We start from the raw sequence: 21,295 nt of genomic DNA on the forward strand, positions 1-21,295 counted from the left end.
CCTCAAAGGGAAGATGTCAGGAGTCTGTTAACCCTCGCCAAAGCCCCCCCAAAAAGGGTTGATAAAGATAAAAAAAGGAACAATTTTAATATTTAAAAGTAAAATTGTAAAAATAATAAATAAAATAAAGCACTGAACACCCCCCACCCCCCAAAAGACATTCTAAAAAAATAAAAGAAAATTGTAAAAAAAAAAAAAGATGCACCCACCACCATGTTTCACAGTGGGGACTTGCTCAGAGCTTTAGGTACTAATTGTTTTTTCCATTTTCAAGTAGGCATTATACTGTGCAGGGGATTACAGAAGGATGCTATTGAGGCAGTTTCCGGTACAAATTTGTCTTTAGAATTGCATTTAAAATATTTCTGCATAAAGGCAAAGCTGTATTTATTGGTATTTTTTTTTTTTAAATGGTTACCTGAAGTTCACCTTTCAGTTAAACCATGTGAATTTTACAATCTCTCTGTAGGAGCTGATCCTGATTTCCCACATCTAGGTGCAAAATATTTTCCTGCCTAGCTTGCCATGCATGCTTTGGTTACAGCTATCGATTCTGGCACAAACAGCACTTCCCCTGAGCTTCCATAAAACAGTCTCCCCTGGTGGGGCAGTCAGATTGTGTATATCTCTGAATAACTAGACTGCGGGGTTGGGTTATAGAAAGTTTAGCTTTTATCACCCTGAAACAAACATGATGCTTTGTGCATTGTTTCTTTGTTATCAGTGCTGTCCGATGGCTTCTCTACAAATGTACAAGGGATACAAGAGACATCCTGTACCAGCCAGATCAAATGTGCTGAGGTCAGTGCTACCATGGTTTGCAGTGGCAAATGTTTTGTTTAGAATTTTTTTTTTTCAAATCTATAACTTTCTGTTGGCGGAAATGCTTGTTTAGCTCTTCTTTTAGGATCTAGAATGTGGCTCAACGAGTATTGTGTTATTTTCTCTTTACTTGAGATCTGTACAGCCCAGCACCTGATTTAGCTCTTGGCAGGTTGTGTTAGATTGGTTCATGTGGACTATATGTACGTCCTTTAAATTTCCAAACACCTAAATCTGACCTCTAGGCAGACAACTTATTCCAGCTATATATTCAATAACTATGTAAGAGGGTGAGTCAATATTTATTCACTTTCTATTTCTAGTATATAGAAGAGCGATGGTAGAGATCGTACAGTTATATAATTTTTCAACATTATTCTTTTCAATACATGTATTCCTGTGTTCCACAAGTTTGTGTATACCTTTTGGATTAAAAAAAAAAAAGTCTTTGGTTTGTCCCTTAGCCATGTATGCACCGCTTCTTGCACATGTTGGTCTGTGGAAAATTAACAGCCTATTGGGCGCCTTTGACACGGGCGGCTGTTTTGCCGCAGATAAAAGCGTGTTTATGATTTGTTGGAACTCAAGACTCCAGGCACAGCGATCAGCTGCATTTGCACAGTGCTTTTAGCTGCGGTTGCATTTAGCCGCGGCACGATATTGAACGGGGATCCGCACTCGCTCGTCCCAACCCCCTTTCCTGACCGGCCGGGCTGTTGCCCGTATACGGGTCTGGTATGGATTTTGGGGGAACCCCACACCATTTTTTTGACGTGCGGTGTTCCCCTTAAAATCCATAGCAGACTCAAGGGACTGGTATGCTCCTGTAGGGGAAACCCATGCCGTTTTTTATTTGAAATTTGGCGTGGAATTCCCCCTCAAGATTCATACTAGACGCAGCGGACACAGTGCTCTACGGTTACCTGCGGTTATGTGCCGATAGCTGCGGGATTTCGCAGCTGGACGCATTGAGATCAATTTCTTTTTCTATCCGCACAAAACTGCGGGTAACAAAACCGCAGGTAACCGCAGTGTGTGAATGATGTCATAGAAAAGCATTGTGTGCTTCTAGCTGCGGTAAAATCCGCAGCTAAAAGCACCATTCTATCTGGCCGTTTGAAAGGGGCCTTAAGGCATCTTTAAGTGGACCAAACAGACCAAATCTGAGGGAGCGAGATTTTATCACACGTATTGTGATGAAAGCCTTCGAAGGATTTCTGCTCCTGGTACACACCCAGACTACAAGAAAGATCGTGATTCGCTGAACTTTGGTGCAAATGGAGAGTGGTGTGGCCATGTTTACTGTGCAACAGCGGCAAAGGAAACGGGACAATAAAGGCACCATCTCTGCACATGTGTGCGGAAATCAGTGCAGTCAACCTAAAGAATATTTTTGCAAAAGTGCAAGTAAATAATTACTTTCAATATCCGGTTTTCATAAACCACCAAACACAGATTGGGTCAGCCAATCAGAGCTGTGTATAGTGCTATCATTCAACAGTATGTACCTGCTTACAGGAGAAGATTGAAGAGTGGTTAATCCCAGCCACAGTGCCACGTGCACGAATTTTGCATTTTCTCCCTGTGCGTGCGATTGCTTTGGGTACTCTGGTTATCTCCCTCCAAAAAACATGCTAGTAGGGTAAATGGTTTCTGTCTATATTAGCCCCAGTATGTACTGTTTGACTGTAAATTGTGGATCTTGAATTGCTTGAGAGCAGGGACTGGTGTGAATGTACAATATAGGTGTAAAGCACTGTGTAACTTGACGGCTCTGTATAAGCACCTGTAAGGGCCCTTTCACACGAGCGGATCTCGTGATGATCCGTTCCTTATATATCCGCTTGCTTAGCAGGGATCGCTGCGTTGATCCCCGCTGATCTGGCAGATGACAGGGCGGTCCCTGCACACCGTGCAGGGACCGCTCTGTGTCAGATCTCCGCTCGCCCTATGGGGGGATCGGATGGATCCGGACCGTCTGTCCGTGTTCATCCGCTCTGCAGACTGATGGAAAAATAGATTTTCCTCCGTCTGCAGAAACGGAGCATAGCGGCGACCGATGAGATTGGGTGTAAGCGGATGTGCATCTGCTGACATTCATCTGCTAACATCCATACGCAGAGATGGACTTTGTTGCAATTGTGTGAAAACCGTCGAACTACAAAGTCCACTGTACCAATGTTGTGCTTCAAAAAAAGTTGGCTTGTAGAAATTTTTTAGTGTAATGATAAGCTGGTCTTGTACAAGTGGGGTGAATTGTGTCGCTGTGTAAGCCTTTGCATTGTTCATCCTCTGTCATGTTGCATTTTTACACTCCTTTGGTAACCTTTTTTTGCCATCTTCTTTACACCTGCTGTGACTATACGCCAATCCTTTACACCAGACCAGGGGTTTCCAAACTATGGCCCTTCAGTTGTTCAGGAGCTACAGTTCCCATCATGCCTAGTCATGTCTGTGAATGTCAGAGTTCTACAAAGCCTCAGGCCCCGTACACACGACCAAGTTTCTCGGCAGAATTCAGCCAGAAACTCGGTCGGAGCTGCATTCTGGCGACAAACTTGGTCGTGTGTACAGTTTTCACCGAGGAAGCCGACGAGGAACTCGTCGGGCCGAAAAGAGAACATGTTCTCTATTTTCTCGTTGTTCAATGAGGAAAGTCGGCCCGCCGAGATCTCGGCGGCTTCCACACTGAACTCGACGAGGAACTCGATGTGTTTGGCACGTTGTGTTCCTCGGACGTGTGTACGGGGCCTTATAGGACGTGTAGTTCCACAACAGCTAGAGGGTCATAGTTGGGAGATCCCTGCACTAGACTACAAATGTGCACTGCAAAACTTAAAGCGGTTGTAAACCGCATAAACTTTTTTTTTTTCCCCCAAACCTGCAATGCAAAAGGCATAATAGGCTAGTATGCACCGCATACTAGCCTATTATGAAATACTTACCTCGGAACGAGGTGTGTACCACTTACCTGGTCCACGCCGAGCAGGATGTCATCTTGCTCCGGCGTGTCTTCCGCGTATCGCCGCTCCAGCGCTGCGATTGGCTGGAGCGGCGATGACGTCACTCCCGCGCGTGCGCGCGGGAGATTTAAAATCGGCAGGGTCCGGCAATGCCGGTCCTTCAGCCGTGGACTCCCCCCTGCGCATGCGCCGCCCGCATTGCGGGGGTAATATCTCCTAAACCGTGCAGGTTTAGGAGATATTCTCCTTACCTACAGGTAAGCCTTGTTGTAGGCTTACCTGTAGGTAAAAGTCCAAATAGTGGGTTTACAACCACTTTAATTCCTGCACTTTGCTTGTTGGCAATAGACCTTTGTAAATATGTGTGGAAGCCATTTGTTGGACATTGAAACATGATGGGTATTGTGCCTTCAAAATTTTATGTTAAAGGGAACCTATACTTAATAATGAAATTGATTTTCTTTAAAATAATCAATCTGTGACTTTAACAAAATCTGAGGAATAATTCTTCAAATGCTGAATCTTGGGGAGAGTTCTTTATCCTTCTTATATGGTTAAATGTAAATAGACTGGGTATTGCACACGCACATCTTGGAGATAAAAATGTAGATTCAAATATTTTACAATGATCTCATTGGTTTAAAAACTCATAAATTTGGAAAGTATGAATGGCATGAGTATTGCCAAATTAAAATGTGTTCAGCATTCCTTCGTTATCAAAATAATCTTTAAGTGGCCCTGCCAGTGATAAAAATACTGCTGCCAAGGACCCCAGGAGCCCAATGGCTAGGCCTCCTGAAGTATGCCAATCTCCACTTTCGACAACTCCCTACACTGCAGAGTGAAATGCTTAATGCAAGTTCCACAGATGCAGATTGTCGGATACTTCACACCAATGTTTAGCCTGATAGCCAAACCTTATATTACAGTAAGAGATTGGGGTTCCCAGATCACCAAATGACAAAGACGGTGGAGGGGACCGATGTACTATGCAGTTGTAAGACGGTAGGCTGTTATGGACAGGTACACATTAATACATGTCTTTGTATACACCTTTTGTGTGTATGTGTGTGTATATGTACACACAGTATTTTACTTTTTTCTGTAACAAGGAAACAAAAGTCTAAATAAAATCTTACCTTGGCTTCTTTCCTTCTAGACCTTGTGACTTCACTGCTACATTAGCTTTAGACCTCATGACTTCACCCTTTAAGAAATCAAGGCTTTCTTAAAGGGTGCCAAGTTATTTTGATTGCTCTGAGTGCTTTCTGGAGAACTAAAGTTATGGCCTATTGTTCAGTCACACGTTTTACAGAACAATGAATACTTTTCAGCGTCTAGTTGCATGTGCTGACACTGTTTTGGGTCATTGTCCCATTTAATGGTAAACTTCATTGTCACCGACTCATAACCTGGCTTTCAAAATCTGAAGGTTTGATTATTTTATTTTTTCTTTCATTTTTGGCTAAAAAAAAATAGTGTTTTTTTTTTTCTCATTATTTTAATGAAGAGTTTACCAATTACTTTGGTATTTCTTCTATTAAATTGAGTTTTGTACTAGGTGCTGAATAGAGTTGTCACCTCATTGCTTTTATTTGCCATATTGCTGTCCGCAGAGCTGGAGTCGCTTCAAAAAACAAATTTGTAGGTATCGCTCTCTTTTCAGAAGTAGTGCTGATCGCTTGAGCAACGGATCGCAGAAATGAGCACATTTATTTTTGCATAGGGTCTTCAGGGGCTCCAGTGGAGTTCTCTGTGGGGCAAGATGGTAAATGGAAGGTACATATCACGGGAAAGGAGAATTTTCTAGTCTTAACATGTTGGATAGTGTAAAGCCTAGTACACACAGGCCTAATGTCAGCCGGTCCGACAGAAGCTGGCTGTTTTGGCACACACATTTCCATTAAATGCACCATAACCCAAATATTGGTGCCACATAGCGCACTTCCTGTGTGTGTGTGTATGTATGTGTATGTATGTATGTATGTATGTATGTATGTATGTATGTATGTATGTATGTATATATATGTGTATATATATGTATATATGTATGTATGTATATGTATATATATATATATATATATATATATATATATATATATATATATATATATATATATATATATATATATATATATATATATATATATATAGCCCACCATTTAGAGCCATAACTGCGTCAACTATTCTGGGAAGGCTGTCCACAAGGTTTAGGACTGTCTATGGGAATGTTTGACCATTCTTCCAGAAGAACATTTGTGAGGTCAGGCACTGGCATTGGATAAGAAAACCTGGCTCACAGTCTCCGCTCTAATTCATCCCAATGGTGTTCTATTGGGTCGAGGTCAGGTGCAGGCCAGTCAAGTTCCTCCACCCCAAACTCACTCATCCATGTCTCTTTTTATGGACCTTGCTTTGTGCACTGGTTCAAATAATTTGGCGAAGAAGCGATTATGGTGTAGGGCTGTTTTTCAGGGGTTGGGCTTGACCCCTTAGTTCCAGTGAAGGGAACTCTTAAGGCATCGGCATACCAAGGAATTTTGGACAATTTCATGCTTCCAACTTTGTGGGAACAGTTTGGGGATGGCCCCTTCGTGTGCCAACATGACTGTTCACCAGCGCACAAAAGCAAGGTCCATGAAGACATGCAAGAGTCCTGGCTTCAACCCGATAGAACACCTTTGGGATGAATTAGATCAGAATATGAGCCAGGTCTTTTCGTCCAATATCAGTGCCTAACATTACAAATGTGCTTCTGGAAGAATGGTCAAACATTCCCATAGACTCACTCCTACATGTTGTAGACAGCCTTCCCAGAAGAGTTGAAGCTGTATTAGCTGGCAAGGATGGGCCAACTAAATATTGAACCCTACAGACTAAGACTGGGATGCCATTAAAGTTAATTTGCGTGTAAAGGCAAGCGCCCCAATACTTTTGACGAGTGTGTGTGTGTGTGTGTGTGTGTGTGTGTGTATAGGATGCACCGATATATCGGAGACCGATACATATCGGGCGAAAATAGCTCTTTTGGGGAAATGCCGAAACAACTAAAAATTTGCCGATAATGACCCACCTCCCCTGCCCGCCCACAGTACAAACTAACTCCAAACACTGCCCACCAATCTGAAGCCCACGCCACCTGCTGTGACTCTGTCCAGACCCCACTCAGACTAACCTTCTGTGCGAGCGGTGGAAATTCTCCGGTACAGTGCAGGTATATCAATAGGTGGTCACATTGAACATGAGGGAGGGAGTGGGGGGGATCGGCACAGCTAAATTCATTCAGGCCCGCACCTCTAAGCCGCAGTTATTTGACGTGCTTACAATCAGCTCCTGGCAGCATAATCTTGAGGCCGGCAGCTGTCTTTTATTTGATTCCAGCCTGGACGTCTAATGCACTGCGGAGGTATCTCCGCTCCCCCACATCACCCCATTCCCAAGACCCCCCCCCCCAATCACACCTCACCATCTCCCGCTGGCCGATCCACTCCAGGGCCTTTGCCAGCTCCGCTTCCCGTATACCATTTAACAGAGGTAAGATCGTACCGCAGTAACTGAAAATGGCAAACCTGCTATTGGCTATTTCAAAATGCAATAGCCAATCGCAGGTTGGCTATTGGGCACGCCCTCTGCCTGCTGAAGGAGTAATTGGCTATTGCATTTTGAAATAGCCAATAGCAGGTTTGCTAATAAACACAATGGTATTTTGCCCATTTACACTGAAACAAATTCAAAGGGATTGTAAAGGTAAAAGTTTTTTTACTTTAATGCATCCTATGCATTAAGGTAAAAAAAACATCTGACAGCACCGCCCCCCCCCTCCCAGCCCCCGTTTTACTTACCTCACCCCTCGAAAGTCCCGGGCGCGTTCTCGTCATCCTGTTCGGTTCCCAGCCTGGTCGTTGATTGGCTAGGCTGGGCGGATTGATAGCAGCGCAGCCATTGGCTGGCGCTGCTGTCAATCACAGAGGATGACGCGGCGCGCCAAGTGATACAGTCGGCGGCTATGACCGCCGCTGTATCACGCGAGCGTGCTCGCAAAAGCTTTCCACCATGCGAGGGAGCTTGCATGAAGGTGGAAAGCTTTTGCAAGGAGGAGCAGAGACAGCCGCCAAGGGACCCCAGAAGACACGGATCGGGGCCACACTGTGCAAAACGAACTGCACAGCGGAGGTAAGTATAACATGTTTGTTGTTTTTACTTTTCAATTTGTTTTTATTAATTTTTTTTTAAAACACAGATTTAAATTTACATTACATTATCAGTAGGCTTACAAAAAGATTCCACAATTTAAAATAAACTCCACATGACATACACATCACAATAATAAACAATTACACATAACACAACAATATGGGGCACGTAACACAACAATATGGGGCACGTAACACAACAATATGGGGCACGTAACACAACAATATGGGGCACATAACACAACAATATGTTTGTTGTTTTTAAACAAAAAAAATCTTGCCTTTTAGTGTCCCTTTAAGTCTAGAGCTGTTTGAGTTTATTATTGGATTTGTTGTTCCTGTTTTGCAACAATAAGTTTTATATATTAATATTAATATACTATGTATTTGTGTCTGATTTTTAAATAAAAGTTTGGTTATTTTATTATATTGACTTGGAGCTTTTCAATTCTGGTTATTTTAAATCAATGAAGCTAATTAAAATGTCTCATGTAATACATACAATTATTTAAGAAAAAAAAATAAATTGAAATAGGGGGGGGGGGGGGGACGTAATTTTGGGCCTGACATTTTTTTTTATTTCGGTTTAGTTTCGGTGCTGAAATTTCCATTTCGGTGCACCTCTAATATAAATATATAAATATATATATAAATATATATATATATATATATATATATATATATATATATATATATATATATATATATATATATATATATATATATATATATATATATATATATATTTTGCACACCTACACTGTACATTATAAAGCCTACTGGCAGATCTTTTTATCTAAAAAATGAAATTCCTCTGCTACGTAATGTAAGTGTTTTTACCATTTTAAATAAGTTAGTACAGATTCATGTATATTCCATGGGTGTAGGAGCCGGTGTGTTATGGCGTGCGTGATTGTATATGTGTGTCTTCTGTGATCTGTTAAGTTTAATGCCAACATCAGATCTCATCTTTGGCCGTGACTCCATACAGAAATAGAAAGGTAAACACAAGTCACATTCCATGTGGGTAAACATTTTAAAACAAACCTGTGACACATCCCACAGGCTCCACAAGGAGCCCCTATTCCAGCTGCCAGAGCAAGGTTAGAACCTCGGCTAACAGCAAGCGGATTGCTAACAATTTGTACAGTGGCCAGGAACCAAAGGCTTAAATTAAAATCTCCCAAAAGGGGATTGAATAAACCTAATAACTTTTTAATTGCAGACAACCAGCACGGGAAAATGTAGATATTAAAGACAATTTCATTTGTTTAGTAGTTTTATTTTCTTCTCTACATTAAAAAACACAAGCATTTATTTTTCTGTTCTGCGAATCCTTTTATTCCTGTTGCACGGTTGGCATTTTTATTTGACTATTGCGAATTGTGTATTTCTTCCATATCTGTGCAGTAATCAATTGTGAAACTTTGCCTCTGCGCAGGAACTAGTATATGCGTGTTCAGTGCTAGTGGCGAGTTATTCAATGTATTCAAAAATAATTCAAAGCAGACTATTGCCTGTACTTTTGGAGTATCGCCTGTCATGCCTTCTATAGAGTGCTTTTTGTTAATATGTATACTCATCATTTTATGTGCTTGCTGTACCATGCAATTTTATGGAAAAGTGTATTTGGCTCCCTGTATTATTTCCTTAGTGTGTGAAATCCCTGGTGTTCCTGACAGTCTCTCTGATTTCCTATTAAACATTGACCACACTAAGCAGGAGAAGCACAGCGCGGTCAGTTCTCTAGCTGTGCTGAGAACTCGGCCTGCTCTCTTCCAATGATCAGACTTGTCCTGACACCATCACCCCCCCCCCCCCCCCCCGCACAGCCTTTCAATGGGAAGAGAAGTGTACTGCTGTTTCTCCTCCCCCCTTACTTTTTTTTTTGCACACATTTTAAAACAGAATGGGTTGTTTTACAAGGTGAGGGTTTACATATACTTTAAGTGATTGCTTGTGTTTCATATCACTCTTTGCTTTATTTCAGAAAATCAAGACAACTTACACCATGTAGTGCATGAGCGTTTGGGAGAATTGCTGCGAGTGCTAAAAGCGGTAATCAGCAAACATCAAACACTTAATTCAGTGGATATCCTAGGAGCTGCAGGAACTGTGATTGCCAAGGTGAAAGGTACGTTATGGTACATTGCTATATGGTACAGTCACGCAAATTACTGATATTACTCTAAGGCTACTTTCACACTGAGGCGTCAAGGTGGGGTTCCAACATTACCCCTTGTAATGCATTCTAAACTACAGACAGGACTAATGGACCCCATGCCATCCAATAGACAGGGCTCTGACAGGTCCCCTTTGTAATGCATGCTACACCATGGGCAAGACTTTGAGGGGGTCTCTTTGAAATGCATGCTAAGCATCATCCACCCCTCTCCACAATGTATCCACGTCCAGAATCATCCATCCCTCCAGTCTCCACAATGTATCTACACCCAGCATCATCTATCCCTCCAGTCTCCAGGATGTATTCACATCCACGGCCAGCATTATCCATCCCTCCTGTCTCCACAATGTATCCACGCCCAGCTTCATCCCTCCAGTATCCACATCCAAGCCCAGCATCATCCATCCATCCATTCATCCCTCCAGTCTCCACAATGTATCCACGCCCAGCTTCATCCCTCCAGTATCCACATCCAAGCCCAGCATCATCCATCCATCCATCCATTCATCCCTCCAGTCTCCACAATGTGGGTGGATTCGGTAGGACGGCCAGTGGGCAGGCCCTGGGGGAATATTGGTGATCAGGCCCCGGGGGAGGCCGAAAGCTGTGTAATGGCCCGTACACACGATCCGAATATCGTACGACTTTTTTCGCTTAATAGTCGCAAGTAAAATGAAATGGGTTATTAAAGTCACGAAAATTCTCGTACGACCGAAAAAAATTATCGGAAGTGATGTCATGTGTTGTAATGTATTTGTATTGTATTGTCGGACGACAACTGTACTGACTAAACGAAAATCGTACGATCTTACATCGTACGAGGAAAATTTCTGTGCATGTCCGATTGAATAATATCGGATGAACGGTCGTGATCGGCTCTCGAAAGTAGTGTACACACGATCCGAAAATCGTACGATTCTTCATCGGACGATCGCTTTTGTCCGATATTCGGATCGTGTGTACGGGTCATAAGGGCCCCAAAATTTCTGATGGCTTCCCCTATTTCGAGGTATAGCGGGCTCCGGCTCTGTGATTGGCCAGAGCCGCAATGACGTCCCTCCTGCACATGCGTACAGGGGCCGCTGATAATGGCACGTCAGCTGAAGCAACGGTGCTTCAGTGCGCATGTGCTGATGATGTTGGCTGATACAGGGGATATCTCCTAAACCATGTAGGTTCAGGAGACATCCACAGTAGCTACAGGTAAGCCTTATTATAGGCTTACCTGTAGTGAAAAGTGGTTTGTAAGAGTTTCCAACCACTTTAAACGAATACTTTGCCAAAGCACCTTTGATTTTATTTCAGCACTCAGACTCAAAAAGACAATCAGTCAGCATGGCTCATCTTGGCAATATTTGCCCACTCTTCTTTTCAAAAACACCCAAAATCTGTCAGATTGCATCTCCTGTGCACAGCCCTCTTCAGATCACCCCACACGTTTTCAATCAGATTCAGATCTGGGCTCTGGCTGGGCCATTGCAAAACTTTAGCCTTCTTCTGGTGAAGCCATTCCTTTGTTGATTTGGATGTATGATTTGGGTCATTGTCCTGCTGAAAGGCGAAGTTCTTTTTCCTGTTCAGGGTTCTGCTAGAAATCTGAAGGTTTTGTGCCAATATGACTGGCTGGTATTTGGAACTGTTCTTAATTTCTTCTACCTTGCCCTAATGCCCCTGTTCCAGCTGAAGACAAAAGGCCCCAAAGCATGATGCTGCCACCACTTTGCTTCACTGTGGGTACGGTGTTCTATTGGTGAGGCGATTTAGTTCGCGTTTGTAGCGCTATACAAGTTATTCATTCATGTGCAGTGTTGTTTTTGCATATATTTTGGAATTCTGGCCAAAAAGTTCAACCTTGGTTTCATCAGACCATAAACACATTTTCTCACATGCTTTTGTGAGACTACAGATGTGTTTTTTCAAAATTTAGCTGGGCTAGGATGTTTTTTCTTCGTAAGAAAAGCTTCCATCTTGCCACTCTACTCCATAGCCCAGACATATGAAGAATATGGGAGATTGTTGTCACATGTACCACACAGCCAGTATTTGCCAGATATTCCTGCAGCTTCTGTAATGTTGCTGTAGGCCTCTTGGCAGCCTCCCTGACCAGTTTTCTTCTTGTCTTTTCAGCAATTTTGGAGGGATGTCCAGTTCTTGGTAATGTCACTGTTGTGCCATATTTTCTCCACTTGTTGACTTTCTTCACTGTGTTCCATGGTATATCTAATGCCTTGGAAATTCTTTTGTACCCTTCTCCTGATTGATACTATTTAAAGTGATTGCAAAGTCTTGTTTAAAAACAAAATAAAATAACAAACATGTTCTACTTACCAACTCCAACTACCAACTGGTTTTGTACAGAGCAGCCCGGATCCTCCTCTTCTCGGGTCCCTCTTTGCTGCTCTGGGCCCTTTCCTCCTATTGAGTGCTCCCCACAGTCAAGCTTAGTGTATTCATTTAGATAGCTTGGTGTGTCCATTTAGACACCAAGCCCTGACCCGACCCCCACCCCTCTCTCCGCTGATTGGTTGACTGACTTTGATTGACAGCCTTGGGAGCCAATGGCGCCGCTGCTGTATCTCAGACAATCAGGAGTGTCCCGGATAGCTTAGACATTCATGGAGAGAGATGGGGCTGTTATGACGTCACGCCCGGGTACCCCGAAGTAAATGAAACTGCATTCACGGCTGTTGGCATGAGATCGGTGAATTTTTTTTCACGATCTCATGCTTGTAAGCCTGGAGGAGAGATGTGGGGTCTTATTGACCCCACATCTCTCCATAAAGAGGACATGTCACAGTGATTCCTATTACGAGGGATGTTTACATTCGTTGTAATAGGAATAAAAGTGATCAAAAAAAAAAAGTTAAAAAAAGTGTAAAAATGAAGTAAACATATTTTTTTTTTTAAAATGCCCCTGTCCCCAGTAGCTCGTGCTCAGAAGCGAACACGCATGTAAGTTCCGCCCACATATGTAAACGCCGTTCAAACCCCACATGTGAGGTATCGTCACGTGCGTTAGAGCGTGTTTAACAATTCCTCTGTAACTCGAAAAAAGTAACCTGTAAAAAAAATGTAAGCATTGCCTATGGAGATTTTTAAGTACTGAAGTTTGGCACCATTCCATGAGTATGCGCAATTTTAAAGATTGACATGTTGGGTATCTATTTACGCGGCGTAACATCATCTTTCACATTATACAAAATTGGGCTAACTTTACTGTTTTGTTGTTTTTTAATTAATGAAAAATGATTGCTCAAATACCGTGCGAGAAAAAATGCAATGACCGTCATTTTATTTCCTAGGGTGTCTGCTAAAAAGAAATATATGTTTGGGGGTTCTGATTAATTTTCTAGCCAAAAAAATTTGATTTTTACATGAAGGAGAGAAGTGCTAAAATAGGCCCGGTGGTTAAATGATGGCAGGTGTGTACGGACTCCTATTTAACGTGACTTTGAGCCCAGGTTCACACTGGGCTGCGGGAATGATGCCATTTCAGAGACGTCTGTGCAGTTTCTGCACAGATGCCAATGTAAATCGTGCCCCGAAATCGCAAAAAGTAGTACAGAAACTATGTTTTGAAAATTGGTGCAGCATTGTACCGATTAGGACTGTACCGTTGCCGTGTATGTATGTACACACACACACACACACACACACACACACACACACACACACACGGTTTGCCTTTCATTTTTATTTAAAACTAAATGGGTTGTTTTGTAAAATGTGCCATCTGTGGAGTGCCACCCCAGCTTGATCTACCCATTTGTGTTCGGTTTTCAGCCCTTTGGGTAAAACCGTCCTGAAGCTAGGATGAAAATGCCAACTACTGCTTGGCTGTTTATTTTTTTTTTATTTTCTCTAAACTTCTTAAATCATTACATAGCGGAATTCTTCCTCTTTCATTTCCTGAACATTTTGAATAGTAGGAACTGTTCTCTTAGAGCAGAAATGACATGACCTCTACATGCCATGGTACATTGGAAACTCTCAGCTGTTCTGATGTTGCAATGGCCTTTTACTGCTCTCTTGTGTCAGTTTCATCTAGCATGTTGCTTTAAAGCCAGTAAACCTGCAGGACAAAAAAACAATTTCAAGTCCCCTAATATTGTCTAATTTAGAGAAGGTACATACTTTGAATAGTTTTGAAGTGAACTGCATAAAGCATGTTGTCAGATTCACAGGGACTGGATCACATAGCTAGCATTCCATCATCCAGGCCATATCTCTCTCATCACAAGTAGTCAGAAAAGTGTTTTGTAGTTCTTGTCTTCACACTCTTGTGTTTTAGCAGCACAAATTGTTTGATGTATTGTGTTCTTGAGCTGAAGATAAAAAGCTTTCTTTTCATGTTATGCTATCGGAATTTAGAATGTAATATGGTGCTGGACATACTGGCTGTATAGTGTTAGTTGTAGTAACATAGTGCTGTACTTTTGTCCTCTTGAGTTTTTTTGACATTGGGAACCTCCGTCCATATTCTCCTTACTGGTAAAGATTTCAGCACATTCAGAATCCATTTTTTAGGACTGTCCAGTGGTGGACATACAATTTTGTTCCCCCAAGTCCTTTGGGACTTGGCAGCCTGTTTATACTAGATGGGTTCATGGACCCTTTCCACTGTCTTGTGACCGCTCCGGTTCTATCTATCGGTCAATCGATACACAGTGAATAAGTGTTGAACAGTAGATGAAGGGGTTCAAAAAGGATCTTTGTAACTCCACCAATGGCACCGTTGGGTTGGATAAAGATAGTTTATGCTCTGTAAATGTGTGTGTGTGTGTGTGTGTGTGTGTCAGCTTTTTGTTCTAAAAAAGTTTGTTGTTGAGCGGTAAATGTTGCATTTCAGTGCCCGAGTCCCTCTTTTTAGGATTGTGTAGTACAATGCAAAATGCTCATTTAGTTTGAAGCACCTCTATGCATAGTTTCCAATTCTTTTTTCATGGGATTGTCCTTTCTTTGCACTCAAATGCTTGTAAAATAAAATGCACACAGTATTACCCTTTTTGTAGATATCTGTATGCACGGTTGTACTAAAGCTAGCCATACACTAGTTGATTTTCATACGACAATATGTAAAAAAATTATCTGTAATTTTTCTGACATGGCAAATTTAGTTCGAAAGCACTTTAAAAAAAAAAATCATGGAGTAAATGAACATTTCTAGACCGAAACCACATTCATTGTTAAAAAAAAAAAAAAAAAAAAAAGAAAAATCAGTCACTGTCCCTACCTATAACTGGTCTTCACAGCAAGGAGCACTGGAAGGGGTGAACGCATGTCAAAAAACACATTTCCAAGCTCAACTTGCCAACCAATCAGCAACCAACCGAATTCACCTGTCTAACAGTGTTAAAAACAGGGGTTTAGTTGCACCCATTTGCAAATACATGCGTAAGCTGCAGGCCCCATCAAGGCTCCCTGTGTACTGCAGACCCTAACTCTAAAATTTAAAGGGTGTCCTCAGTGGAAGCACATGTATGCTGATAGATAGATGACTGGAGGGAGCCCAACCCTCGTTAAAGGAGCAGCAACACACTAAACACCCAGCATATTGCACAATGGCAGCAAAGGTGCTAGTGCATTGCCTGACCACAATGACAACAATACAGAAAACAGTCACTGCCCCTACCTATAACTGGTCTTCACAACAAGGAGCACTGGAAGGGGTGAACGCATGTCAAAACACACACAGAATTTCCAAGCTTAAAGCGGTTCTCCACCCTAAAGTGAAGTCCCGCTGATCGGAACCCCCCCCCCCCGACGTCACATTTGACACCTTTCAGGGGGGTGCAGATACCTGTCTAAAGACCCACTTCCGGCCCGACATTCACGGGTAAAAGACGGGCATTGCGTCACATCCCGTCGCTCCCCTGTTGTGTGCTGGGAACACTCGGCTCCCAGCACACAGCGGGAGCCAATTGGCGGGCGCGGCGCGACTCGCACATGCGCCGTAGGGAACCGGGCAGTGAAGCCGCAACCCTTCACTTCCTGGTTCCCTCAGCGTGGATGGAGGGGGGAGCAGCAGGGTGACGAGCGATCGCTCGTCATCTGCTGCGGACGCCGCTGGACTCCAGGACAGGTAAGTGTCCTAATATTAAAAGTCAGCAGCTGCAGTATTTTGTAGCTGCTGGTTTTTAATAATTTTTTTTTGGCGGAACATCCGCTTTAACTTGCCAACCAATCGGCAACCAACTGAATTAACCTGTCTAACAGTGCGTTACAAACAGGGGTTTAGTTGCACGCATTTGCAAATACATTACTCTTTCCAGTTTAACAAAATGATAAACCTAAAAGGAGACTTTGTTTGCAACTATCCAGTTATGCTATTAGATTGCTTTTGTTTAAAATGTTTGCCTATACCCAGTTCTTTTTGTGTCTTCATAGCGGTGGTCGCCAAACTGCGGCCCTTTGCTTGATTTTGTCCAGCCCTTGGTGCTCCATTTCATCCATTGATGCCAGCAATATGGAGTCACACACACACACAAACACACACACACACACACTGACCCCAATGAAGGGGCACAATTCCTCCCTATGACACCAATGATGGGGCACAATTCCTCCCTATGACACCCAATCATGGGGCACAGTTCCTCCCAGTGACACCTTTGTTAGGGCACTATTCCTCCCACTGACACTAAAGACGGGATATTGTGTTTTCCCCACTGACATCGGGACCTTTTCTACTCCCAATGGCCCCTTAAAAGTCTGAAGTAAACTGAGCCTTTGTTTAGAATGTTTGGAGACCCCTGGTTTAAAGGATAGGTTCACCTATTGGGGGGGAAAATTAAATAAATTCACATATTTTTGCAGGGAAATAAAATGTGCATTTATTATTTATTGCCTAAGGAGCTTGGAAAGCATTGTACCCATGATCAGTGGATCATGTTTGCAATGCCAGTCTCCTGCAGACAAGCCCTGCAGCTTTCAGCCCATACCTTCATACAGACTGACTGTTTACAAGGTGCAGGGCTTGTATATGAACTATAAGGCCGCTCATCAGCGAGCGTGCAGGACTACAAGCTGTTAGCCACGAAGACTGATTGTACTTTTATTTCAAGTCATTCACAGAAAACTGTAAATGAATTTTGCGGCCATGTAAATGTGTAACAGCAAGCTCCGGGAGAAGATCCCCTGTTTACTGTCACTGGTAGGGGGAGAGGGGGGGGGGGGGGAAGAGGCTGCAGCTGCTGGAACATTTTAAATGTTTCATCCTAAATCTGGGTGGAACATGTTCCAAAAGGTGAACTTATCCTTTAAAATGACTGTTTTGTAAAGTGATTTGTAATATATCATACAGTCAAAGCCGTTTGTAACTTGGGTTTGCAATGCATATCAGTGGCATTTTGATGCAAAATCAAATACAAGCAGATACGTTGAGGGGTCCCCCACATCCCAGTCTGAAGCTCTTGCATGCCATGCAGTCTTGATGTCATAATTTTAGTTGATTTCATTATGAAAATGTACCCTGAGCCCAGGTCATCAGACCCCATTGGTGCAGAGGACTTCTTTATGCGGATCTTCGTGATTTAGTGACCTGTGCGCTCATGTGAGTGTTAATGAGGGCAGAGTTTCATGTCACAGGAAGAGAGGGGCAGTGTCATGAATCTAAATAGATGAATAGAGACAAATAGCAAACAAAAATCAGAAATTCTATGTCAAATTTGATTGTACAGTTCCAAAAGATAAGAGTTTGTTATACTCAAGGCTAATGGACAAAAACCCAGAGGATGTTGTGTGTCCTTGCCCCTCTAGTTTTACTTGTTGTACTGGTTGGTCTGAATTACATGTTGGTCTCTGTGCTGTGATGTTGCAGCAAGCTAGATTTGTCACCAGTTTGCCATGAAGAGGGACTATTGGTAGAGCAACACTTACTACTTGTATTAAAAAAATAACTTCACTTATAAAAATAAATAGTAAAATCATGAAATGGTCTTTTAAAACCAGATCAAGAAAGTTTGCTTCCCGTTTCTGAAGATGCAGCCTAGGAGGAAGGATCGCAACAGAGGCTGTGGTTAAAAATGTGATTGTAGTCACATGACACCGGTGGACTTTCTCTACAAATCGCTCAGTAGGCATGAAAGAGAGCTGCTGTGCGGTCAGTCAACCTCTATGGGCAGAGGTTCAGGAGGGGGAAGATGTGGCACTGGGAGGTTCAGAAGGAAAAGTTGAATGATCCACATTTTATTTTGGCTTCTACAAGCCTAAAGCCCCATACATACGGTCAGACTTTTTGACAACAAACTTCAAAATGAGCAGGTTTTAAAAAAAAAAATCTGACCGTGCGTACGCTTCATCGTACAAACTTTTTCGGTTTTCATCGGCCAAAAGTTCGCTCTGCAAACGGACACATATTTTGGCAACAAAAGTCCTACGGTGCAAAGTCCTATCGTGTGTACAGAAGTCCTTCTGACTTTTGTCCAAAGTACAATCATGTAAGCTCAGAACCAATGTTTAAAATCAACCAACAATAGCAGAAGTTGGCCAAAGGGTGGCGGTAAAGAGCATGAAAGAGCTGAAAAACCACGTGATTTTGGGAAAGTTTGCTGAAAAAGTCCTGCCGTGTGTATGCATACCAAGTTCACGGCCAACGCCCTTCAAACAAAAATCCACGGAAAAGTTTGTTTGAAGTCCGATCGTGTGTATGAGGCTTTAGAAGGAACCTGTGTGGCTAGAAATTGGGGAGATGCAATTGTTAACTTTACATCTGAGTGCTTTGGCTCTGTATCACTTCTTTGCTTTACTACGTAGTAAAATCTCCCATAGACGGCTTAAGTTTCAGCCAATAATTCAAGTCATGAGAGCACACAACTTGATTTATTTCAATACACTTTTTGCCAAAATTCTTGGCTGAAAAGTGATTGCATCCAATCAGATTCAGTCTCTATTTAGGTATTCTTAAAGGGGTTGTAAAGGTACAATTTTTTTTCCCCCTAAATAGCTTCCTTTACCTTAGTGCAGTCCTCCTTCACTTACCTCATCCTTCCATTTTGCTTTTTAATGTCCTTATTTCTTCTGAGAAATCCTCACTTCCTGTTCTTCTGTCTGTAACTACACACAGTAATGCAAGGCTTTCTCCCTGGTGTGGAGTGTCGTGCTCGCCCCCTCCCTTGGAATACAGGAGAGTCGGGACGCCCACTAACGCACAGCTCCTTACTCTATCTGCAACGTAGAGAGCGTCCTGACTCTCCTGTAGTCCAAGGGAGGGGGCGAGCACAACACTCCACATGGATTTTTTTTTAGGGCTGTGGAAATTAACTATTCATTCCTCGATTTTATCGTAAAAAAAAATTTTAACGATCAAAACCATTTTGATCGGTACTCGCCTCTCCGCCGGCTGCCGGGTCTTCAGGGAGTTTCATCTGAGATCCGGTGACGTCACGGACACCAGCTGGGTTTGCCGTGTCCATCTGAAGGGCTCCTTTGCTGTGCCTTCATATGTGCATGCCGGCAGGACCTTACTATCTGCCACACGCAAGGGCTGTTACACTTCCCTCTATCAACCTGGAATTCTATAGCCATCCACTGGGAGTTGTGATATTTCCCTTCACGGGATGTCTACATGCCGACGGACTGATGTTAACCCCTCCTTATCTGGATTCAGCAGTGGCATCGTTGTACACATTTGTATACCAGTATCATACTTGGCTACATGTTTTTATGACTGCTTTTACTACCGTTTGGTATTACTCGCACCATTTTTACAGTTTACAATTTTATCTCCGGTGCAATATTTATTTTGTTACCTACTTGAAGACTATAAAAGTTTTAATGCTGTTCCCATCGAGCGCTGCTCAGCCTGCAAGGAGATCAGCTAAAAGTAGTTGGATCTGTATGTGCATTTATAATAATTGAAATTAGTCTATTAATCGATTAAAAAAACAAAAACGATTAATCGAACAAGAAAATTTTAATCACGAACAGCCCTAATTTTTTTTATTAAAGGAATACTGGCCCAAAATAGTAAAAAAATATATATATAAATATTTTTTGGTTTGTTTTTAAAACATTTTTTGGAAATTTTGTTGTATATTCCTTACTACCATAACCTACCACCAAAGAACAACCCAAAATAAATTCTGCTCCTGACGATCGCAGTGATACCATAAGGCTTCATTTCCGTGGACGTTTTAAAAAACGGGCTGTAAAGCTAGTACAGACGCCAGGAAAAAAGCAGCGTTTTTCCCGCGATTTTCCCCGCGTTTTGCATTGAATTCAATGCACGTTTTGCCACGCTAGATTTCAGCCGCGTTTTTCTGTTTCTATTCAATATCGATGGTTCCCTATGGGAGCCCATTGATTTGAATAGAGGTCGCACCAGAAGTCGTATCAGGATGATCTGACTTGCGGGGCGACTGGTGTGCAGAGAATCTTGAAGAGGAACCCTGCGCAAATTAAAAAAAAATTTGCGTGAGGTTCCCCCCCAGGATAACAGACCCTTCGATCTGCTATGGATTTTAAGGGGAACACCTATGCCGAAAAAACGGCGTGGGGGTTCCCCCAAAATCCATACCAGACCCTTATCCGAGCATGCTGCCCGTCCGGTCAGGAATGGGGGTGGGGACGAGCGAGCCCCCCCCCCCTCCTGAGCCGTACCAGGCCGCATGCCCTCAACATGGACAGGGGTTTTTTCCTGACAACCCTGACCGTTGGTTGTCGGGGTCTGCGGGCCGGGGGCTCATCGGAATCTGGGAGCCCCCTTTTAATAAGGGGGCCCCCAGATCCCGGCCCCCCACCCTATGTGAATGAGTATGGGGTACATCGTACACCGGGAGGAAAAGTGTCAATAACATAAAAACACAACACAAGTTTTTAAAATAATTTATTAGCCAGCTCCGGGTTTTCTCCGCTATCCGGGGTCTTCTTCTGCCTTCGGGGTTCCTTTCCCACTCTCCGAGGCCGTCGTCGGGGCTGGCCGCTGCTATCTTCTTGCAGCTCCCAAAGGGAACCATTGATTTTGAATAGAGAAAGAAACGCAGGATGAGGCTTACAGCTCTAACGCTGGAGCTCCAGAACGCACTGGTCCTGTTTTTTTTTTTTGCAGCTTAAAAACGGCTCAGCCATCTACAGCTCAAAAACGTCATGGTGGGCATGAGGCCATAGACTAACATGGAGAACCGTTTTTAAGC

The 21,295-nt window shown here is 42.9% G+C and overlaps 1 protein-coding gene across 1 annotated transcript in view; it reads left to right on the forward strand.

Annotated features, from left to right (window-relative positions):
* The window catches only part of ARHGAP29 (Rho GTPase activating protein 29), a 211,479-nt gene that overhangs the window by 98,343 nt on the left and 91,841 nt on the right, over positions 1-21,295 (forward strand). The window contains exon 3 of the mRNA XM_040359991.1: positions 9,969-10,112. Within this exon, the coding sequence (XP_040215925.1) occupies positions 9,969-10,112 (144 nt within the window). The remainder of the gene's footprint in view (positions 1-9,968; positions 10,113-21,295) is intronic.

The sequence above is a fragment of the Rana temporaria genome, chromosome 7 (assembly GCF_905171775.1).
Source record: "Rana temporaria chromosome 7, aRanTem1.1, whole genome shotgun sequence".
Taxonomy (NCBI): Eukaryota; Metazoa; Chordata; class Amphibia; order Anura; family Ranidae; genus Rana; species Rana temporaria.